The 24,899-nt window shown below is 46.7% G+C and overlaps 1 protein-coding gene across 8 annotated transcripts in view; it reads right to left on the bottom strand.

Moving 5' to 3' along the window:
- pcdh15a (protocadherin-related 15a) overlaps positions 1-24,899 on the bottom strand; it is a 132,354-nt gene that overhangs the window by 233 nt on the left and 107,222 nt on the right. For 7 of the 8 annotated variants that reach the window (XM_055502430.1, XM_055502434.1, XM_055502432.1 and 4 more), the window contains 7 exons: positions 24,072-24,212; positions 20,554-20,681; positions 16,594-16,809; positions 15,422-15,510; positions 14,605-14,781; positions 12,649-12,867; positions 11,187-11,424 (listed from right to left, as the gene is read on the bottom strand). In XM_055502430.1, coding sequence (XP_055358405.1) covers positions 11,412-11,424; positions 12,649-12,867; positions 14,605-14,781; positions 15,422-15,510; positions 16,594-16,809; positions 20,554-20,681; positions 24,072-24,212 — 983 coding nt within the window. In that variant the 3' untranslated portion in view covers positions 11,187-11,411. Of the gene's footprint in view, positions 1-218; positions 2,072-2,212; positions 2,328-3,819; positions 3,894-4,044; positions 4,084-4,681; positions 4,704-10,996; positions 11,117-11,186; positions 11,425-12,648; positions 12,868-14,604; positions 14,782-15,421; positions 15,511-16,593; positions 16,810-20,553; positions 20,682-24,071; positions 24,213-24,899 lie in introns of those variants that run through there. The other variant, XM_029175151.3, reaches the window with a different exon arrangement.

Below are 24,899 nucleotides of genomic sequence, written 5' to 3'. Positions count from 1 at the left end.
TGCAAACGTGTGCGTCATGTTACGCAACAGGTGAAAGCGTCACACTCAGAGCATCAAACGGAACAAACAAGAGTGGAGCCAATCATTTCTGAAGCAGGAAACGGCTCTGGCGAAGTTTCTTTTCAAGTTTTCCTTCGCTAAAGGGGAAAGGAGGAAAGTTGGAAGTTCAAAACAAGCAATATCTCCACTCCCATGCAGGTAATTCGATTCTCTCTTACTTCACAGCGGACAAACGATCGTTCTACAGAGCGGATGACTGTCCGTCGGATTCTGAAGTGGTTCCCGTCCTTCTGGAGCCCCTTGATGCACTGCCGGTCCCCGATCTGGAGCCAATGGCTGAGGAGTTGTCAGAGATGGCGTCCTCGTCCACCTCGGTGATCGGGGACAGTCCTCCGTACGTCTCCTCGGACATCTCACTCATGCTCTTGACGTCGGAGGCAAACGGGGGCCGGGCGTATGGGGCGGAGGGCCCGGGGTCTCCTGACGATAGACTGGACCGTCTGGACGAGGCCTCGCTGCCGAGCTCACTGGCTGAATCCATGCTCTCGTCACCAGACTCCTCCCCACTCTCCTCTGTGACGCTGCCCTCCGATCCACGGCTCCCTGTGGAATTCTGGGAACGCCGGCTACCGGTAGAGCGCGATACGGCCGAACTCCTGCTTTCACTTGTCCTGCGACTGCCGGACGAAGCCCCTCCACTCGACCGTGACCCAGACTTTTTATGGCTGGATTCACGGGACAAAGAGCCTTCGCTTCCCGACACTGATGCCGACTCTGACTCGCTGGCGGTCCCCGTCCCTGACTCGGCCTCGCTAACTTCTCCACTGGACTTCTCTGACGTCACTGCACTCTTTGAGGATCTGCTTCTCTGAGAGGAGCTAACGCTGGACCCAGATACGGCACTGCTACCACCACTTCCACTCCCACTCCTTTTGCTCCCACTGCCACTCACAGCTGAGCCGCTGCTCCCCTTGCTGGCCTCACTACCTGATGACCTCATGGAAGACCGGGCAGAAGACCCACTTTCTCTAGTGCTTCTGGATGCCTCTTCCTCCTCTGACTCTTCATCAGAGTCTCCCTCAGTTTCTGAACCCTTCTCTGTTGCCGTTCCTGTAGCTGATTCCGTTTCTTTTTCTGACTCTGACTCTTTGTCAGAGTCAGACTCTTCCTCAGACTCTTTCTCTGTTTCTGACTCTTTCTCCGTTTCTGACTCTTTCTCTGTAGATGAGGACTTTTCTGACAATGACTCTTTCTCCGACTCAGATTCCCTTTCAGTCCCAGACTCTTTCTCACTCACAGATTCTTTCTCCGTTTCTTCTTCAGACTTTGACTTGCTTTCCTCGTCAGAATCCTCTGGCTCTTCATCGGGCTCTTCCTCCGAGTCCACGGTGCTTTCATTGGCATCATCCCGGTCTAAATCCACTTTAAGATAATCTTTGTCCATACTGCTTTTCTCTGAGGATTCATCATCGGAGTCTTTGCTTCCAGTAGTACCTGCTTCTGGCTCACTTTCTGTCACGCTAATAGACACTTTAGACTTCCTTTCATCCTCGCTGGCCACCTGTGAGGCCTCCTCATCTCGCTCACTTCCAGTTCCTGATGCCAAACTTACGGAACTCTGTGACTTTCTCCGGACCTTTAACTTGTTAGCCAAGTTAATTTTCTTCAAAACTTTGCCAAGTCGGCTGCGGGTATCAGACTTGCTGTCTATTGGCCCCATGAGCGCCGGTCCGTCAGTCAAACTGTCTTGGCTGTCAATACGGCGAGCTGACATCAGTTTGGCATAGTCCTTGTCTTTCTTTCCGATGCCAAACATCTTGAGCATCTTGGCTTTCTTCCATTGAGATAGGCCGGAGGGAGCGGCATCAGATGGTTGTTTGCCTCCCTTGCTGGCTGCCAGGAGTTTGCTGAGTTTCATGACAGACTTGAGCTTCTTGGCAGCCATTGAAGGCTCGCCCTCTGGTGCTGGCGCACTTTCTTCAGTTCCTTCCTCTGGTGGCAAGTCACTAAATGCAACCCTCTTGGGAGCACCTCTACCTCTGCCACCACGGCCCCTGCCTCGGCCGCGACCCTAAGGCAGTCACATTTATTTTAGCCATTTTTGTGATGACAAAACCAATGTAATGGAATGTTAGTACATTATCAAGCACACACTGGACGCACAACCTATAAAAGCAATCCTCATCATGTTAATATGGTTTTAAAGACATACCTCAGGGCCATGTGGACTATAGTAATAACCATCATCCTCCATAATCACCTCTCCATATTCATCATACATGGGAGATATCAGCCTCCTCCGGCTGCCGTAGTGAGGAATGTCATACCTAAGAAACACATTCACACAAAACATAATTAGATTTACCACAACTTGTTTCCAATAAGCTTTAACTTGACAATGGCAGCAAGAAGTTTCTTTAAAATCAACATCACATTCACTTTATTGTGTTTGGGTAAATGAGTCATATCCAGCAGGTCTGTGCTTTAATGTCACTGCAGGACAAACAAATATCTGCAGTTCTGGTGAGAGAGAGAAGCGTGACCCAGTTCGTTGCCAGTATTTGTGCTGTTTGCTGTAGATCCGGCAAAATATTTATCCAGATAATGGCAATTTGCTGTAGGTTCCTAGAAATCATCTTCGTTTGGAAAGGGCATTATGCAGGAAACAAACAAGCAGAAGACAAATTAGCTCCTCTAGAATACGAGGTGAATAAATATAATGGATTACATATTTACCCATCTCTGTCAAAGGGGGTCTAATAATCACCAGAACACAAAGACATGCTGAGATGCCTGTAAGCTGTGATTCCTTTATTCCTGGGCAGGTCTGTGTACATCGGTGGCATGATGCGGTTTAATTTTCATCAGCTGCCACAGAGTCTGACTCAATTCTGCTTACACCATTGACGGTGAACGTGTGAATCATTCTTCTTACGGTGTAATTCTAAATTAGAGAGGAGCCTAAAGGAAAGAGGTCGATGGCAATTCGTGTCACTGCCACTTTCCGAACATGCGAGGGAGGCTCTGAGGACCACACGGTCTAGTGATTGCTGGATTAAAAGCTTAACCGCTTTTAAAGTGTGCCCCTTGGTAGAAGCAGGCACAGATCAAAGGCATCAGATCATAGTGATGGAACGCTCATTGGCAATGGCGGTTTTAACAGTGAACTTTTGACATATCGTTAAAATATGATTAAAGCTTGTTGCAAATGAAGCCCATTGTGATTTACACACTGTAATTAGAGTCAGCGGAGATTAAATGTAAAGGAGACTGCGTGAATGCAAGGGCGTTTACAACAGGGGCCTGTTTTTAACTCGCCGGCTTCTCTTTCAGCAATCTAAACATGCGAGTCGTAAAAACGTCTCTCCACCCGCCAGAAAAACTAAAGCCCCAGCTCCCAAGAGTGGTGGAAATCTACCTGCCACAGAGCAGTCGTGCCTAATGAATAACAATTTCTCAGCAGCTGTTCCACCTCCGAGTTCCATGTTTTTACTCTTTACACCATATGGTCGATGTAACAGGCTAGCCATAACACCTTGTGTCCATTAAACCATGGAAAAAAAACACTTTCAGACACTCAGGTGTTCAACAGGAAGCATAATTGATCTTAGTTGATGAAAGAGGACAAGATAAGGGCTCAGGCGCCATGTAATGCTGAAGGGGGCAGTGTTTGTTACGATAATCATTTTATTCTGGGTGGCGTTGAGACGCTCCCTATCCCTCAGGGGACCCTGCTCTAGGAGGGAAACCAACGTCACAATAAATAAGATTAGCAATGAGATTCCATAGATTAGAGTAGGAGCGGCGCTGCATGCTCACCCTTGGTCATAATTATAGTAGTCCTGCGCATAGTAGTCTTGGCCTGGGTCGATACCGGACTCCATGGAGAGTTCCTGCATTCGGAGAACAGAAGGAGAAATTACTCAGCACAACTCGAGAGAGTGAGGGACGGCATCAGAAGAGCAGCAGAGGCAGCATACGGGGAAAACATACAGCAGAATGACTAGAATCCCTGTAAAGTAAGAAAAGCAGGAGTGTTTCTACCTCAGGTCTCAGAAGAGATGGCCTCAGCAGTTGCTGTTGCTGCCAAAGATTAGTACAGGAGGAGCGTAAGGGAATGAAAGAGGAGGCATGGTCAGGAGACAAACATAAGGAATAACTCTCTCTGAAGGTTTCAGATATAAAGCCATGCAGGCGGCTCTTATGTTTACTGCAGAGTCTAAGGTCTGCACCGCGGAGGAGGAAGGTGAAACGTCTGTTAAAATATTGATGGGAACAAAGCAAGGAAAAGAGGTAAGGGGTTAACCAAGCAACGGAAAAACTGCAGCAACAGACAAAAACATCCTGCTGACAGCTCACACATCACTTGAAGGTGACAAAATAAAAGTGTTGAATGTCAAACACACTTTGTGTTTCCCTGATTATTATCATTAGTTGTTTTCAATAGAGAGGAGGAAAAAACACCCGAGTGCTTATCTGTGATTTGACATGAACACTGGAGAACACAAAGGACTTTTAAATCAACGTCTGCGTCACACGTCCCTTCGCTGGGATCTCATCTCAATCTCATCAAGCGATTCAAGTGCAGATTAGAATAATAAGATATAAGCTGCCTCGAGAGCGGCGGCGTTCCCGGGCGCCACAATGAGATAAGAAAATGCACGACGGCAGGAATGCTCACCTGTCTGCCGTGGCCTCGCCTCCTGTGCGCCGCGGGAAGGAGAAGACAAACAATGAATATTGATTGGCATCAAGATTTCAAGTGCTCCTTGATGGATAAAATGTTAAGTCTACAGGACTGGCGCGTCTACATTCTGCTGACCAGTGAGGAAAGAGCAGCTTTACTTACGGTGTATTTACATTAAAGACTTGCAGACACTGTTTAGGGCAGAATGTTTTCGCACTGGAGGGGGTTGTGATTTCCCCCCTCGTTATCTCAGGACAAAATAAGGTACAAAAAAAGCAAATATTAAAAGAGACTGGGAAGATTGAACCTGGAAAAAAGTCAGTGTTAACACAAACGTATCTGGAGCATCTTCTCTCAGACAGAGGAGGACAATGCGATTCAGGGAGGACGCCCCGACTCGCAGAAAGCTAATAAAATTGCCCGTGGTTATCACATCATAATCACGTCACATCAGTCATTCAACACATCGTCACGGTTTTCGCATTAAAGTAAGTTAATCTCAGGAATCTCTATCAAAGGCGTGAAAAACAGAGCGGTTCCCGAGGACGGTGGAACGTGTGCAGCGCCGTCGCTACACAGCAATGAGAAGCGACAAGTAACGGAGCAGCCCGTCTGAAGCCTCCAGGTTCACAAGCAGACAACTGTAACCCCTCGAGGCACATAAATGATGACAAGCCTCTCGCTCAGATATATAGCTTAGCAATGATGTGAGCTTCCTCTGGAGAGCGGTAATCTGTTATTATGGGCAGGGACCGTAGGACGGGGCAGAGCCGTATGGTCACACCTCCCAGGCAGCTGGGTGACGGCCGTGGGACCTGATGGATGGCCTGTTGGCCCGGCTGCTGCCGATCCATTGCTGCTCCAAACGTCACAACGCAACGACCCGGTGGAAGGCAGACGCGCTGCGTTTGCACAGGATGAGGCCTGGGGCCAGACAGGAGATGAGGTAAGGTGGAAAAGAAGCAGTTGGGTCGTGGCCCGTGGCCGGTAAACGACTAACTTTACAACTTTAATAGAAATCAGTTAAACCCTTAGAATGACTGAGGCGTCTCTCTCCTGTCAAACGCAACAACATCAACTTCCACTCATCTTTATTTGATGGCAATGAAGCCACAGTCAGATTAGCTGCACACAGACTGGAGACAGGAAAACAAGTAGTCGGGCTCAGTCCAATGGAAACAGAGCAGCTACAGTAACTTCATTGCTACTGATGTCTCACATCTTGTTTGTTTGATCCATACAAACACTGGAGTTTAAATATGACGTGTTGTGGGGCTATCGGGGCTTACTGTATGTACTGCCTCATTTCTTGGCCCACAACCTCACATATAACATCCATTTCTTTGGGCCGGATTCTTGGTGTGCTAAACTAACCGGCTGCCAGTTTAAGCTAAATGTTCACTGTGTTCAATTCACGTGAAGGATTATGCTCAGCAGATGTTAAATGAAACAATCCCTCTGACCAGCTTGAGTTTAAATGGACGAATCTAGTTGAGGTTCTCTATTCAAACACACTAATTACAGTGATTTTAATCAAATATTTAGTAACTTCTAATTAGTCTGGTATTGAAGCCTTAATCTAATTGTATTATTATTTTTGCTATTATATCTGAATTCTGTTTTGGTACGTACTGTAGCACTGTGTCCTCGTTTCTGGGGATATTTGTTCCCCAGGACCCCAAATGGTCTGACCTAACCCATTTTAAATAAAACATAAAGAATAGCATCCATTAAAGCTTCCTGCTCCTTGTGTTGAAAGAAACAGCATGCGAGCTGCTAGCCTCTTCACAAAAGAGATTACCCCATGTAGTGAACATGGAATACAGAATTAGTGGGGTTTCGATCTGCCCAACAGGGGAATGTGTAATGAATCAAACACTGCATTGCTGTGAAAGGGTGGTGTGCTTGGACCACTCGCCTGAGGGCACTGGGAGCGAAACAAACACATGAAGGGTGTATGGGAGAGAGACCGAGAGAAAAAGAACCCATAAGCACAGAGAAGAAGTGAGGACGAGAGAGGCTGCACTGCAGTAAGTGTTAAGTGGCTAACGGCATCTCCCAAGACGCGCAAAGAGAGATTAGCACAAAAAGGCTGCAGATTGGAAAGTATGCGAACTAACTACAGGGGCAGAGCAAGTGAGATTGAGCAAGAAACACAGACAAATGGGACAGACAGAAGGTCAGCGGGACCGAAAAAGGGAAGGAGAGGATAAGAGTGGCTGACAGTCCCACAGGCAGCGGCCCTAGTTAACGATTGATTGGTTCTCTAATTAGCCTTTTCCAGTGTGCAGCCACAGATCACAGTGACTACTTTATCATGCTGGGAGGATCTCTGCAGACGTGTGAAGCGACAGGTCCCCCTGAGGTTCGCTGTCTTTGCTCAGCACAAGCCTAGCGGAGAACCACGGCAATTTATATCATGGCCTGTTGATGGGATGCATTACATATTGTTCAGTTATTCATTTATCCCAGTGTTGCTTCAGCATGTATGTACAGTTTAGATCTTGTCCGTGGTAATTTCACACAAAATAATGTCATGTTTTAAAGTAATATTTAATAATTTAAACATTGCCGAGTGTGTTTCAAAAAAATGTGTGATCATCCTAAAAATCTTATTTCACAGAATTTCCATAGCTTTGGGACATTCTTAAAAGTTATGGTAATTTCCCCTCATTTGAAAAAGTATCCAGTATTATAATTTCTAATTTGTATTCTGTACAGAACCAGAGCCTTAAATTTCCATGTTCTTATCTCTGAGGAAAAGTAAAATAACTAATTCCATATTAGCAATACACAGCCAGCAAATAGTTTGGAAAACAGACCCTAGGGTTGCAGGATTTACACATTTGGTGTTTAAGATAATTTAATTACAGGTAGGTTTGCTCATGAAATTTTAATTTTAGGATTATGAACTCAAGTAATGCCATCTTTAACATGATGACATCACTATTTATTACACTGTGGGGTATATTTTACACTCGAGTCCAAAATCATTAAACCATGGATCTAAACTGAGCTGGAGTGCTATTTACAGCATGAAACAGCACAAGGAGTCTCTTATTATCTAATGCAAGTCCAAAAGCATATTGTACAGGCCCCGTGGCAAAGCTGAATACATTTCTTGGCAGGTGGCACTAAAAATTTGTTTTCCAAACAAAGTATCAAGTAGAAAAAGCATTTCGTGTCTGCGGAACCCACACAGTGGCTAAAGCTATTAAAAATACGGCCAACTGTGCAGCATAATAAAAAAGTATTTAGAAGCTGAAAACAACAGGCATGAAGATGTATAAATGGGAAGCAATGAGAGGACAGAGGCAGAGACCAGTCAGAACACGGTGGACTGGAATTGTTCGCCGAGCTCGACGGAGCTGTTGGAGTTCAAGCGGCTTCTCTGCTGAACCTCCGCCGCCGCGTTCCGATCGCCTGTTCCGTTCTGGGTGCAGTTGGTACTTGTTGAGTCGTTTTGGGCTGCAGAGCTGGAGTCGTCTCTTTTTGGCACGCTCTGCTCATCGCATTGCTCCGAGCTTTGCAGACTTTTAGCACCCTCTGATTCCTCAGCCACTTGCGGTTTCCTGCTGAACCTGGGCACCTTGCAGGTTTTGTCTACTTGGCTGTACAGGTTGGCAACCGACTTCTCTATGTCGGCGAGATTCTGGATGTTTTTCAGGATCCCCTTGAGCTCCTTCTTCTTCCCCACTTCACTTTGCGATGGGGAAAGAGGAGGGGGGCGTTTTCTCTCTGAAACCGGGCGAAGCGAGGACACTGGAGGCAAAGAGGTTGAAATGAACTGGACACCTGGGTGCGATGGAACGGCATCAGGCGATGGAGGGGGAGGAAGAGGAGGTGGTGGCGGCGGCGGAGGAGGAAGAGGAGGGGGCGGAGGTGGAGGAGGTGGAGGAGCAGGTTGTTTACTCACAGAGGGAGGAGAGCACGGAGGGGTGTATTGAGGTTTATGAAGGCGGGGGGGTGAAGGTGGGATACGGGGGGGGGATGTGGGAGGAGGAGATGTGGGAGGGGGAGGGGGAGGCGGCTGCTGAGGAGGTGGCGGCGGCGGTGGATTTTCCGGTGGGTCTGGTATGATCTCCACAGTGATCTGACACGGCTGCACTGTCATGTAGCTGGAGATGCTGGAGCTGAACTTCCTGAGGACAGGTGGAGTTGGTCTCTGGCTCGTCAGCGGCCACGACTCGCCTCCCTGAGTAATGATGATGCTGGGGGGCACGTCCCTGCCCACGGACGTAGGGCTGTAGGGGTAGTCCATGATGGAGAGCAGGCCTCCTGGGGTCAGCTCCAGTACGTCGTCGCCGTCTCTATCCCTGACAAGGATGGAGGCGAAGGGGCCCAGAGAGTCCCCCCTCTGCCTGGGCGTGAGCTCCTGCAGGGCCTGCTGCTCAAACTGCTTGGCCTGCTCACGCACTGACAGCTTAGGCTCCCCGGCGCCGCTCAGGGGGGCCGCGTCCGCCTCTCCTGCTCCGCCTCTCATGGCCGACCGGAGCATCTGCAGCTCCCAATCGGCCTCGTAAGCGGGCACGGACCCGGCGCCGCCGGACCCTGCTGAGTGGGAAGGTGAAAAGGAGAACCGCTTGTCATCGGGGCCTTTTTCCGGCACAAAGACCTCGGGACTGCCGGGGTGGCTGCCGCCGTCGTACACGGGGTTGTGGGTGGTGAGGGGGTTGCGGTCGGAGAGGAAGGTCACGTTGCTCTCGGACTTGGGCGGCCCAACGGGCAGCGCGCCGTTGCCACGGGCTGCGATGGCGCGACAGGCGAAGCTGCCGAGGCTCCTCTGATGGTTGACCTCCTCCAGGACGGACTTTTTAGCCCTGCCCCGGTAAAAGGTGGAGGTGAAGAGGGGAAACAAAGACTTGAAACAGGTGAAGACAGTCGGAACAAGAGACAGAAAAGTGATGCAAAAGCAAAAACAGCTTCTGGTTTGTGGATATAAATGACGGGACTCAACAGAAGGGGAGTCTGAGAGGAGGCTACAGGGACGATCCTGTCTACATGCAACCAACATCAGGGCCAGTGGGCAATGGGGTCAAAGCATGGGCACATATCAAAATCATATCTACAGTCAAAAGGACTGAGCAAGAGGGAAACAGGGCCACTGCTTGGGTGCTATGCTCATAAAGGATGCTCATCACAATCAAGTGCTTCATATGTTCGAAGATCACTTACTGCAGTCTGAATCCACAGAGACGGGAGGAGACAGGACACAGACAGACGGTCAGAGGACTGAAGCAGCAACGTTGGAAAAGTTAACCAAGAACGGCAGACGTGAATAAGGTGGGGGGGGGGGGGGGGGTTGGGGGGGGGGGGGGGGGGGGGGGGGGTGAACAACAATGACAACATGCTGCAGCTCTCTACAGAGCAAATCCTGTCCCGTACTTGTAAAGATTAAAAGCGTTTGTGTAGGATTGTTCACAGGAGCCACTTTTCTGGATCCTGGCGCAGCCGGAGAAACAAACGGCGCTCGGCTACAAGACAATCCCCGCGAGAGCCTTTCTCCTGCTACGGAATCAAAAGCCTCTGTTTGTTGCTGAGTGTTGGTCAACATCTGTTGTAAACATTGCAAAAGCCCTTCACGAGCTCGTCATTAGATTTCTATTTCGGCCCCTTCCTCTTTGAACAAAGTAAGCGTGACGTCGGTGGCGCCGACTGGAGACGCTGTAAATCAAAACGACAGAACCCAGCGGGGCGCCGTTTTCCCATTCAACCCCGCTCACGCCGCCGGCGTCAGGAATTCACGGCACGTCCGGGAATCTTAACGCGAAATGTGAAATCTGATTATGCTGATGGCAAAACACAAAGACAGTAGGCAAGCGCAGGACAAATTCAGTGTGGCACGCAATCAAAGAAAGGTTAAAGTCATTTAAGATGAAATTACTTCAAAAGAACAGGCCTGATTGTGGATCTGAGGCTTTTTTTTACAGGAAAATGTGACATTTTGTGAATTAAAACACAATCTTACCTTCAAAGAGGGTCTCGCCCAAACGTACATGCAGATTAGAAACACAAACGGCCCCACGCGGTGTGGATTGAAGACTTTTAAAGGGGAAAGGAAGCTAAAGAGCACAGAGACCCGCAGATGCACCTACAAATATTCATAAAGCAGCAGGTGGAGTTTTAAGTCCAACAAGCAGAGCTGCTACTAGTCATTATAGGAGAGAATCCCAGACCAAATGTAAAAAAAGTGGAAAAATACATGAGGCAGTGGCGCCTTTGTAGGAGGGTGGATCTGCAATTCAAAAAGAAAGGAACCTGCCGAGTTTATGGTGGTGAGGGAACAGTGAGGGTTCATGATGCACTCACATGCTGCTGTCGCCCAGCTCTTCGTACAGGTTAGCAGTGGGAGCTCCAGCTGGAGGCGCCTTCCCTCCCGGTGGCAGCGCCATCTGAATGCGGGCCGTTTTGGCACATTCTGCCTGTCGCCTGTGTGAAGCGTGAACACGCACCGTCACTACATGAGATGCAGGGAGAACCATGCAGAGAACCGTGCAACTAGTGGCAGAACTAAAGGACGCCGCTGCGGCCGGTCCGAGGACACGGGGCAGATAATGAGCCTGTTGACCGGCGCCTACAGTAGCGGATGAGTCACGGTTCCTTCATGTCACCTTTTTAAATAACCAAAGAATCCTGAAGGAGCGAGAAAATTAAAGGAAAGAAGCACAGCACACTTCAACTTCTACGAACGAGCAATCATTTTCACAACGTGAGGAAAAATTACTTACTCTTTGAACCTGGCGATGGCAGATTGATGCGGTGGAGAGCAGGCGCGAGCGAGAGAGAGAGAGGAGATAAAAAAATTACATTAGTTACATTAAAGGATGCATCAGCAAGGAGAAGATGTCTATAAGTTATTGTTTACCTGTTTTAATTAAAACGAGCAGAAACAGCACAAACATTCTGTGTGTTTTCTCAAATATCCATGCAAAGCAGGAAGCACTAAAGCCTGCAGCAGTGTCTGCAGGGCTACATGCGAAATTACAGATTATTTATGCACAACAAACCTCAATTAATCCACATAAATGATAACCTTTCCTACAAATACAAACCACACAACTTAAGCAATGGTTACCAGACTGAAATGAGAAAATAATGTCCTAAATCATTACATTTTACCGGAGTTGTGTCACTACAAACAAAGCGCCATCTGCTATGACAGTTTGTGTTACATCTAATGTCACCATCAACAGCTTTTCGCTATGTGTTTGCTCTGTGCATTTGCATGAGGACAAACACTCCATCCATCTGTCCTGGGTAAACACTTCCCAAACATCAGCACTCGTGGCGGCCTCGCAGCGATCAGAGAGGAAACTAAGCGCCACCCGGAACCGCGCTTTAAACAAGAAAGAGCATCGCACGCTCTGTTAAGTGCAGCGTGCCTGAGTGAGTGAGGGAGGGAGTGAGTGAGGGAGTGAGGGAGGGAGACAGAGAGAGCATTGTTTACTGTATTGTATCGAGTAAGAGATGAGTAAGTGGCGTGAAGCATTGAAGACGCACTGTGACGGTCACAATTGGCTGTAGATATTTGTCACAAATGGATGTTAATTAATCTGCTTTCACAGAGCATGAGCAGGAAGATTAGCCCAGCAGAGTGCGCAGTCAGCATGTCTAATAGAGAGAGAGAGGGAGGGAGGGAGAGAGCGAGCCAGCCAAGCAAAGAGACCTTGTTTTATCTTAAATATTTGGCAAATACGCTTTTCACTAACGCTCCTTGTGGTTTCTATTCTAAAAGGTCACAACGTACAGGATGTAAACAAGGAAACATTCAAACAAAAACCATCATCTTTGTCAGTGAAGAGCAAACCCTTTAGCAAAAAACACAAAGTGGAACACGAGAGCTCCCAAGATAATGATGTGCCTAATTAAAATATATTTCCTGCTTAATCCTACGACAACCATTTAAAGATGATTAATCGATCACAGAAGGCGGCGACGGCCACTGAGGCGAGAGTACTCACTGTTTGTACGTCACCATGACGATGAGGATGGCGGGGATGCAGCAGAGGATGATGATGATGGCCAGGGCCAGGAGGGCGCCCTCCGTGTAGCCCACGGCCTGAGACGCCTTCTTCACGCTGGCCACCACGTCTGGGGAGCGGATCTCCAGTATGCGGCCGCCCTCGCCCAGGTACGGCTGGAACTCCTTATTGATCTGCAGCACGTTCCCATCTAGGAATCTGAGATTATTTGTATAACCAGAACAGGATAATGTTTGGTGAACGGAGCCACATGCTCACAATGGAAAACAAGGCATCATCCCCATTAAACTGCAGCTCCGCTTAGAGCAACTTTTAGCTCATTGTTCAGCTGTCCTGCCTCTCGCTCGCTCTCACTCTTCGCATGGAAAGTCCAAAATGTGCTGAGTCAGGTTCAGCGTTTCAAATACCGTCCTCCGGGAAAAGCGGACGAGGACTCTAGTGTAGAGCACCGGCGGACGACGAATCCACGCTCCGCTGTTCCACTGCGACTTTGTTACAAATCAGCTCTCCAACTTTGTGCATCACAAACAAGTGAGCGAGGAGTCACATCCAATTACAGTCATTTTTGTTTTCGTGTAGGTGAGTAAATGGGCGTGGATGAAAGTCAGTAACCGGCCTCGCTGCCATTCTGTCCTCTAGAGAGCTGGAATGGTGGGGAGAGCTGCATTCAAGGTGGCATAAGGACACTCCATAATGCAGGAATCCACTCAGTGTTGTTTACTATGTTGTCTTTCTCCTTATCTCCCAGTGAACTGACAGCACACTGTATACCATGCAATTACCCCACAACATTCAGCCATGCACTGCATGCATAACAAGCCTCCGCTCTGGTCTCAGTGATTTCTTTACGACGGCTGAGGAAGGAAATACTTAATGCAGTAATGTAGCAACACTCTTCAAATGATCTCAGCTTACTCATAAGAAGGCGCTTGAGAAAAAGGCGGCGATCCCTGGTTCTGTTAAATAGAACCGTTTCCATCACACCGGCCTCGTGGCTGTCACCTCCATCACACACTCAGGCTGCAGCGCCACTGTCACGGTCAAGGACAACGTTTGCAGAGCACCGCGGCACATGCAAATGTTATTCAAGTGGAGGATTTCCAATTGAAACACAGTTGTAAATCTCATTCCGAAGAAACGGGGCCACACGCAGACGCGGTGCCAGACTTGGCCGTTTACCAGGGATGCGGATTAATAAAGACAGACGACGGCGGAAGGTAAGCAGGAGGCAGAGGGGGAGCGGGACCACTGTTTCATATTGATCTGTAGATCGTGTTGTGGCGGAGTCGGCTGCTTTGGGCCGGATGCCTGAGTGCCTTGACGAGAACGGGTCGACAGACATGAAAAAGGTGATGGCTAAGTCCAAAGTCGTGTTTTCTTCTGGTCAGATGACAGGGCGTATTGTACACACTTGCCCCACTGCATTAATACCCTGAAAACATCATCAAACTGTGTTTTAGTGCCTGGTCTCAGACGTACCCTGAGCACAGAATCTCTCTCTCTCTCTCTCTGTCTGTCTGTCTGTCTGTCTGTCAACAAAAGGATTACACTGTATTACTGGCATGTCTTATGGTTCTTGAAGCGGTCCTTGAGGCAGTGCCATGATGGGCCGAATAAGACTCTCCCTCTTCTCACGTCGTCTGCCTCTAACCTCAACGCATCCCCCGTTTCTCCCCCTTTAATCTGCTCCCTTCCCATGGCAAACGACAGAGCTGGTGGAGCTGCGGGTCTCGGAAAGAAAGTAGAGCTGGCGAAATCGGTGGAAAGACTACGGAGGCTGAGAGAAAGCCGAGAGGAGTCAGCCAGAGAGACATGTGCTGACTCACTACAGCGCGGACAGAGGTTGGAGCGACGGCGGGGGAATCGTGCAGCACAGGGGACGTTTTAAAATCAAACAGTGGACTGGGCTTCTTGTAATAATAGTCACATACTCACTTAAAGAGCTCCTTGGTTGAAATCGCCCTGTTCGTGGCCGGGTCAATGGCGTACACCATCAGGTCCGACTTACTGTAGTCCTCCAGCTCATAGCCGTCGCCATAGCGACGCGGCCCAATGGACTCGATAATCACCTTGGCACCTGGAATCTGGTCCTGAATGTGGTGCTCCAAAATGCTGCAATTAACACAGAGCGAAAACGAAACGCGTGTAAATAATAAAACTGTGGCCATAATCCAGGTTCATAATAGGTCAGCCTATTTCCAGCCCCTCTCTAATGGGAGCCACCAGTCTTAAGCGCGGCACTTTGGCAAAGCGACGACCGACCCGTCGGGAAGCAGCCTGGGTTCTTGGCAAATGAAGATCTCCGACGTCCAGAATTCCACAACGTAAATGAATGGCAGCGACGCCTCTGCCGAGGCGAACGCTCAGGTACGAAGGCCGCTAAATTACAGGCCTCTGCGATGAGCTGAACATGACTAATGTGTGTGTTTTTAGCCTGAAGAGCCGAGGCGCTAGTGTGGGCAGAGACACAGAAAGCTCTTGAAAAACAACTATTACCACCCATTTGCCTTTCAGATTTACTAATTAGGCTAAACACTGTGCCCCGAGAGCTGTGAAGACATTTCACGACTCTTTTCCATTAATTAAGTTGAACTATAAAAACAGACGCTAGAGAAAAGACTCAATTACTGTAAATCATTGCGTAACACATGATCACAACTGATTGATCATTATTGAAAAACACAAGCGTTTCCAAATGTCGGATACAATTTTATTCCCCATTCAACAGTTTTTGCCCCAAAAGTTGTCTTACCTAATGAGCTGCTCCTTATTCTCCTCCACTAAATTGGGCGGGACGGTGGAAACAACGACTTGCATGTCCAGCGCGTTGACAACAGAAACCTGAGTGAAAGTTGGAGACACCAACGTCCATGACATAAAAACAGCCGGTAGAAAGCAAAGATAAATAGTCATTATGCCGGTTATTCTCATATCCCACTGTGAGATTGGGTGATGCATTCAAATGCTTCTTTCGATGGACCAGATGAGACGCTCTAATTGCCTGCTTGTATTGGTGCCATGCAGCAAACTTAACAGAGCCTAATTCTCACGCCACAGTTAAGTGCATAGGTAACAGCCTCCGCGCTCTGAAGCCAAATCTCCCGTGCGGCTTCTGTGAAATTAGGTTTCCCCTTGAAAATTAACGAGCACCATGGTTAAGCACTCGCTGCTCTTTCATATCCAGGCAATGTCCCAGACCTTCCTTCTGTCTCGTTAGGGGCTTGTTAGCCAGCCAGCTTTTACGGAGACAAAAAAATAAGCCTTCCCCACAGTCGAGAAAGATAAGTACTGGACTGGGGGGGTGGGGGGTTGAGGTGTGTGTGTGTGGGGGGGGGGGCACCAGGAAGCCCAACACAGCAGGAAATTATCAAGACAAAAAGGGAATGCACACACAGGAGAAAAACACATTTAGACAAACATCCTTGCAACACGCAGACATACATCATGTAAAGGAGCCGATACGCAAGACTTGGAGAAAAAGTCTAATTGGACGATCAGCAAGCGGCCGAGGCCACATGTCGCGTGTCCTGCGCCTGCTGCGAATGATTTAATAGATCAGAACCAAAACACGTTGTACTGAGTAAACAACAAGCACCGGTTTGGCTGATGATGAACGATTCTGAAAAGAGCGAGAGGGTACAAGGACTTTGACATACAGTCCCAGACGTCTTTTATATCCTTTTTTTATATGTTGAAATTGATTTAACTTTGCTGTTTAGAGCCCGTCTAATCGTAAAAGGAGTGTGTAAAACAAATGAAGCTGTACCACAGCGAGTGGACTTGAGAGATAAAATGGAGCAATGGCCCAAATCGGTGCAGCAGAGTCGAGGGCGTTACAGCACATGCTCCCTGATACGAGTGCGGCTCCAGAACGCAGCCGTACAGTTCATAGATTAGCGATGTGTGAGGCATCCGGGTACTTACCACCACGTCAGCGCTGTTGGTGAGCCCCTTTCCGTAGTTGTCAGTGGCAATAACCTGAAACTGGAAGTAGGACCTGCGCATGTTTCGAAACATGATGGCCGACTTGAGGACGCCCGTGTAGGTCTCGATAACGAAGCTGTCCTGACCCTCCGCGGTCGGGGGGATGATGAGCCTGTACGCCATGGCGCTGTAATTCCCAGTGTCCTGGTCAGTGGCCTACAAGACGACACAGTCAACTTCCCATCTGGAGCCAACAAATCTATGAACAAGATCAGCTGATAAATTACGGTTACTCAAATGTGAAGTGTATATCATTAGACTTTGTTTTATATGAGTAAAAAGAGACAGCGGCAGTTTGGCACATTTTAATTAACTACGCAGTGATCGCAGCAAACTGCAACAAGCGCTGGATTTTGTGCTTATAATCGTATTTCATGCAGGTGTAAAAGTAGCTGACGAGAGGGAAAATAAGTGGCAGAATCAAGCTGTGCACATAACACATCATCACCTTTTAAGCTGCAGTGGTAAACATGCCTGCAATTATTCCTCATTTACACATGCAGCAGCTTCGGCGCAAAAAAGATTCATCCATGTTCTCTGAGGAAAATAGAAGCCTGATGTTCTCAAGTTGGGTTCTTCCAGAGTCATAATTATGTATTTGTTATTCATTATTATAAACTGACAAGAACGCCCCTTTCAGTCTCAAGTACAACTTACTGTGTCAGTTATTAGGATTATAATCTGCCGGAAGCTACTCAGAACAGGAAAAAGCCTAAACCCCACAATTCTCCCAGCGACCTCTGAGGCGCAGGTTCTGACTGGCCACTGGCATCAATTCTCAGGGCTCTTGTCTTTAGCGAGTGACACTGATAGATAGCAGCAATCTCTGTTTTTTCCTCCTGCTATTGGCAGAGGAGGGTAAGAGGACGCAAGGTCCCAATGACAGGCCTGTATAAATCAAAGTGAATGTGATATCCTCATTGGGTTAGGACAATTTTACCAAATTCATGCACCCGAACCATTTATGTAGTGTAAATCCTTAAGTTGTTAAGGACACTGGAGGGTAACGCATCACTGCACAAGGTTTATTTTTGAACTGCCACAAGACAGCGAAGAATATATGGAGCCATTTGGTTGACATTAAAAACCCATCAGAAGCAAATATGGTGTCGGAAAATTCTATGTCTCTTGTTGCTTAAAAAGACTAATGTGTAAATCTGAGATCTCAGATCATCACACAAGTTTGATTTTGGCGCTTTAAATGTAGTCATTAAACTTTAAGCTTCATTCAAACTCTGACAAGAAGCCGGAGAAGAAAGACTAAAGCAGAAGTTTTCTTTGAATTAAACGCGGAGCAGCAGCTACTCAGTCGCAGGTGTCAGGTTGCAAAAGATGCGATGATACAAGAGCACGTGTCATTTTATTAACGTCCGGACGATAGAAGATTTTTTTTTTAATACAGCCATTACCCTCAAAAACACCAAGGCCTCTGACTGCTTTGATATTTGCCAACACCCTGATGGAGAACGGACTAAAGAGTCAAACACTTGCTTTGGGTCAGTTTTTATTATTTTATTTTCAATTTGTTTAAAATAAGAAACAGAGCAATCAAGGAGCATCAGGTGAGGATGTGGTGTCGGCCATCTTGGCTACAAGCCGCTGATTAAAAAACAGGGTCAAGCATCTACAGCACACTGCAGGCTGCAATCATCTAATCAGACTTCTCATCTAAACAGCTCACTTGTACTTGTTAATGAAATATTTTCCACTTAACTTTTCCAGACCATTGAAAATTACACTCTAGAAGCAAATGAAGCACGGCCACAGGCACTTGCATAAAAATGTCAGCCGGTTATGACTTGTGACTGTACTGTACGTGGCTGCGTTCGTGACTTGAAGTGGGAACCGGCAGAAGGTCACAAGTGTCTGAATATGCCAAATGTTGATATGTCTAATGATTACGTCCAGGGAAAGCGGGGACTCAGATTCATAACTCATTAAGTCAAGTGCAAACACTTCAAACCAGTGGCACTCCAGAGGAGCCTTGGCCTATTCAGCGGTAAAGAATAGACAGGGAGCAAACGTGACATGGGTTCATATGTTTAGAGGAGCGGCATCAGAAAAGCTGTACTTTTCATCGTACATGATGTCAACAAAGGTGAATGCGCTCTTTCAACATTATCACTTTTGGCAACTACACATACTTATATTGTGTGTTTGACAAACAGGAAACTTCAGGACCAACAGAAGCCAAAATCACGGTTGTAGCGAGAACAAAAAACACAACTTGCAAACACACAATGATGGTGAAATGCACCCATCAGACGCCTCAAGCCTCTATAATGGGACAAATTACTGTTCAGTTAATGATGCATGGCGACAGCCGGGAAAATCACCCTCTCATATCACACAACACATCAGCTGGGTTTGAGCCTTATTCATAAAAATCCTTTCTTATTGCGGTATCAAACTTTTTTCTGATGTTTAAACCCACAAAGGACATTATTAACTTTATGTTCGCTTTCAAATTCAAAGTTCAAATATTACTGTACATCTGACATTTGGGGCTCGGACGACATGGCTGCTTTGATTTGTATGTGCCATGTCTGCAGCTCCGCAGCTACAACCATCTGACTTGTAAAAACGCATTAGGATGATTCACACATTTGGGTTCTAGGGGGATGTTTACGTTTCCTAAAAGATCTCGATGTTTCTTCAAAGTTATTACAACCAGATTAAAGATAAGCTCATTCCCCGTAGTAAAAGCAACCCCTGGGTTTTATTTGAAGCCATCAATAATATGATTTCTTTTTTTCCTGACTGCCCCTGGTGCTCCTGTCTTTTTACTTTTAGACATCAACACATTCGGGGCCTATAAGCTCTCTTTTCTGTATCATTCGATGACTCTGGCTGATTTCTCACATCTGCCTGAAGGCTTAAGGTACTTTGTATGAAACTTATTTTATGACCTTTGCACTTTTACTTGGCTGCCAGATATTAAACCTTCTTTTTTAATATTCCCCAGATGCCACTGGTCTGTGTCCTATTCTTCGTACTCTCTATAGCTCCCGAGTTTCTGACTAGGTCTCAGTTTAATTTAAAGAGAAAGTTTCTCTCAATGAAGTTTCCTTCCTCCTCTGAAATATCAGGAAATGTGTTTCTAAAAATCCATAAAACACTGCGCTGTAGAAGATGGAACCGACTTGCTGTCCTACAAGGCCGACCGTCTCCCATTAAGGGGTAGATATCAATCAATTTCCTTCAGCTAAACTGCAACGAAATCCTGTTTATTAGCTCTGATAGCATCAGATCAACAACACAGCTTAGACCTCCCCAACACACACACACACACACACACACACACACACACACACACACACACACACACACACACACACACACACACACACACACACACACACACACACACACACACACACACACCTGAAAATTAAAACACCTCATTCCACTGTCACATTATTGATTCCAGTCAGCCAGTCAAACTTAACACATCCTTACTGACGCTGAAACAGATATGTGTGATCCAAGCGGCCTTGTCATCAAGATCAGAGTAACTGCTAATGAGAAATGTGGACAACAATAATACAACATTAGACACTGACTGTTCTGGACATTTTCCTTCGTAAAGCACTGGTGTCTCCAGTGTTTGTAACTAGTCTGTGTAATATAAAGGATATCAAATCCTAATCGGCCATGCTGCTGTGAACATACTGGGATTACACCGCTGAGCTCGCGCTCCCGTCCAACCTGGACAAGGCAGACGGCTGGGAGAGCGAAATAGAGGCCGCGATGCAGCGAGCGATAGGGCGAGAGATGAAGCTCTGCCGCATCGTGAGGATCAGATAACGCCGTCCGCCGCGGCCGCAGGGCCAGTGTTGAGAAAGCAGGAGCACCTCAGCTTCGGCCCGTTCCCGTTTAACTGATGCAAAGTTGTCTTACCACTATCTTAAGCACGGAGCTGAAGATCTTGGTGTCCTCCGTCACGCCGCCTATATACTGCTTCCTGGAGAAGACAGGACGATGGTCATTCTCATCCTGGACGTCAATGAAGACCTTAGCTGAGTTAGCTGCAAATAGCAAACGGCATAAGATTCTCATTCATTTTGAACATAAATAAACAGCTAGCATAACATGACCCACTCCAAAAGCAACTGAAGCAACTACTTGGTAAATATGTAGTGAATAAACATCACTAGTTACATAATGTCATCTCTGAACTGGCCCTGGTCATACGCAGCATAATTTAGACTCCGAACTGTCATGTCACCATCATTTTTCATGGTCCTCAGCTGGTGCACAACTTCAAAAGAGAGCTTGAAGTCATTTCCCGGAACAGTTTGGAAATTAAGTCATCGAAAAATGACAGTATTCCAACAAAGCTTCAAATATGAGTCTACTGGCTGAACGTCACCAATTTGAAACATTCTGTATAAATAATAAATGTAATAACCAAGAGGTTGGGGGCAATTTAGGAAAAAAATATATAAATAAATATACAGTTTCAAATTGAGATGTCAGATTTACCCAGTTTTTGAAATCTGATTGAAAGCAGTTCATTCATTTGAAGCAGAAGCCCCGTTTGCTCGATTTTATTTTGACCAAAACAGGAAAGAGACAGTTTTAGAAAAGTGCTCTTCATTTATTTAGCAACAGTCTTTAACATATTTGAAGAATGCTTCTATTTGCAGGCTGGAATGAGAAACATTAGTCGTAACGCCACTAGTTCAAATGAAACCGTTTAAGGATCCATGTTGATGAAGCCCAGTCAATTATGAGAAGGTTAATTCTGTTTTGATTTTAGCGAATGCTCAGAATTTGCTTGAACTTTTACTCAGATTCCATTAATGAGTGGACCACGACAGCATCAGAGCCACTTTGGGATCTGCTCATTAATCAGTTATTGATGACAAAGACGTGACTTTGTGTCCTGGCCAGTATTTTACTGTAAGTGATGTCTTTCACATGTCATTTGTTAATTAAATTAAGCTTCACCATAATCTGGTACATGACAATATCGTCATGTACCAGACTGTAGCAGACGCTTGACTTTAAGAGTCCTAAAGTCAACATATTCTTGGAACGGTGAAAATGTGCTTGTTAATTTCATTTTGTGAAGCATTTTAAAAATGTATTTTCTCTTCAAGGAAAAAAAAAACACACTTATGAGTGAGCACATTCCTCCCACTAATTTGTCAGTTACACCTATTCAATAAACAGCATGAATAAATACAGCATCACACCATCCCAACTCTGCAATTTGGAAAAACTAAAAAAATATACAGCGTCAAGGACCATTTTTCTTCTGGCGGCGCACACAAATCGAAAGTCGCGTGGCAGCGGAGCCGAGAACGCGCCGGGGGAATTGTGCAAACAAAAACACAGCACATCAAATTACAGGCACAAAAGCCGCAGCGTGAGGCGCAGAGGGCCGACTCGAGGGGATGCAGAAGAGGTCTGCGCGGTTAGTCATACTTCGCTCAAACGTGGCAAGTGGCCGCAGTCACAGCATCAGGACACGAAAACAGAAAAAAAACACCAAACCTGTAAAGACGCATGAAAAGCATCAGGTCCATTAAAGCGCAGGGATCCCTGCTAAGACAGAGCAGGCGCATAATCATTCAAAAGCCACGCTCACTTGAACCCAGTCTTATTATACATGTGCCTGGAAGTCTGCGTATGCAAATGTGCGTGCACGTGGCCTATGTGTGCGCGCGCACGCACGCACGCGGCGCATGGGTCGCACCGGAGCCCAGACAATCTATCTGACAAATCGGCCCAGTAATGCTCTGATAATTTAAACTCTGTAAAGACTTGTTAATGAGTAGAGAGATGTTCGCTGTCATGGAGCTCTGATCTGCATTACAATAACACAAGTGAGCCAAGTGAGAAGAGGAATGGTTCTCCGACACTTTGCCAAAGGAGGATGTCAGCGTGAGGATGCCAGGGAGGCTCCTTCCTCTGCTTTGCATGGCTCAGATAATGGATGCGAGTGGGACTACTTGTGGCTGCTGTCAATAGCATGTGAGGAACGGAGGGACAGAGGCAGGTGGAGATGAACGCGTTTTCATTGGTAGGTGTAATGGATCGAGAGTCCAGCATCCGTCATGACACAAAACACGTGAGTGAAGCCGTCCGCGAAGGAGCTGGATGCGGTTCCATCAACGAGTTCTTCTTCTCCACATCGCATCCTGACAGCGTGAGGCGTTAATGGAACTTCTCAAAGGGGAACTTATGATCATTCCTACTTTATGGCCATCATGATTAAAACGAGCGTGACCCTCTCTTTCACTGGCGTTCGTTCCCGCAGCGTGAACGTGACTCATCGCCAGACAACAACAGTCGCTGAGAAGATGGAGCCGAAGAGGGAGGCTGAGGAATGCAGACGGGAGGAGGCCTTCGCTCCGCTGTCACTGAACAAACCCGAGGACGGCACCGCCGACGAGCTGCTGGGAGAAACTCCCCGTGATTAATGTTTTGTCCCCCTCCCACGGTTCGGAGGCCGCTCTGCCTAAATTATAACAAATGGGCAATTTCTGCTCATTAGACCTTTGCAGCAAACTTTTACACAGAGATTTAAAGCGACTCGCGTGAACATGATTGAAGTGTCCGACACGTACCGTTCATCTCTGACCAGACGCTCCAGGTGAGGCAGCGACGATTTGAGCGTAAGATCGGCGTCTAACTCCAAAGAGAGACCTGCTCTGACTTTTTAAGGCTTTTAGCATCTAACGAAAAGGTCAGATCTGTTTATGCGTGACCACATGCTTTTCATCTTCTGGCTGCTTCAACATTTCTAAAACACATTTACCAGCATTTCCTCAGACATCACAGTGGGTTGACGTACGACAGTAAAGACTGTTTTAAATGGTAAAATTTAAATTCTGTATAATGTTTATTCATTAATGGAGCATGTTTAACCTTTTGTTTCCTATTGACTGCATTTCCATAGTGGAAGTTGAGGGTGATTCACAGAATTCGCCGGTGGCTTCTTGACCTCTACGGCCACATCGCTTCTGTTCCTCCTGTCTTTTCTCCCACGTTTTGAGCGCGCGTGAACAGAAAACTCAAACTAAATCCGTCAATATCCACAACTTTCCAGAACAAGAGCAGTTTCTCTGCAGGTGAACGCGGTTCGTTCACATATTAGCCACATTTTAAACGCTCTGAGTCATTTCAAATGTTACAGCGACCACACCGCTTCTCGGAAAATGAGACATAATGAGCTGGACAGAAAAACATGCAGAACATTTACTGCCACTTTAAAAAGCTTTGTGCTGAAAGGAGTATGAAAATGTGCATAATACTGTTATAAATCACGAACTCTGGTGCTAGACTGCACTTTATTACCTGCCTGTGTAGAATATGTGACTACAGTAAATGTTACGCAAATGCAAACATGCTCCGATATAATTTACCATTTAGCTGTATTAAATATTCTGACAGGCGGTTCTACTTACTTTTCGAGGGCACGCGTAGGTTGGACATGACGACCAGCATGGAGTCTGCCTGGACCCTCAGGATGTAGCTGGTCACGGTTTCATAATCCAGGTTCTGAGCTGTGGAGATGACACCAGTCGCACTGTTCACAGCAAAATGACCTAAAACATACAAACAAGCACTGCTGTGAACCAGAAAATTCAGATACTCAATACATACAACAAGGAAAGTGGACAGAACTACATTAAAAATCGGAAAATAGGCTTCATAAATGATGTTTTGTTTGCAGCTGCATCACTGTTTGCTTGAAGCACTGACAGAAGCAATATTACAGAACTATGACACCACGAAGCCCACAGATCAGAGCGCAGCCAGAGGTAGATAGGAGTCATACAGTTGTTTAGATGAGGAGGAGCCGCTGACTGACAGCTTCCTTTCACCAGCTCACAGGTTCGCCTCCTCCTCAGCTGACCTCACACCTGTCTGGCGCTTTCTCCTTCCAGAGGTGTAATTATGCTCTTCGCACTCCGAGCAGGAGTCTATAGCTGCGAGTACATACTAAAACTGTCTCCTCTAATTCTGGACGGAGACGGGACAAACAGCGCCTGCGGCTGTAACACGGCTCCCGCAGCTGGAGAGGGAGATTTAATATCAGCTTGGATAAAACGATGACAGTAAAATGGGACTGTTTGGCGTTTTTACTGAAAATAAAACATTGTTCATGCTCATCTGCCGCTGTCAAACTAAACAGCGTTGGAGAAATAGACACGCTGTTTGTATGTCAAAAAAGAAATTAAAAGAAAGACAAGAGCACTTTGTACACAGAGTCCTGTTTGTCAGTGTGTCAG

This window comes from Betta splendens, chromosome 15, assembly GCF_900634795.4.
Source record: "Betta splendens chromosome 15, fBetSpl5.4, whole genome shotgun sequence".
Taxonomy (NCBI): domain Eukaryota; kingdom Metazoa; phylum Chordata; class Actinopteri; order Anabantiformes; family Osphronemidae; genus Betta; species Betta splendens.
This window is presented reverse-complemented; position numbering and strand designations above follow the sequence as displayed.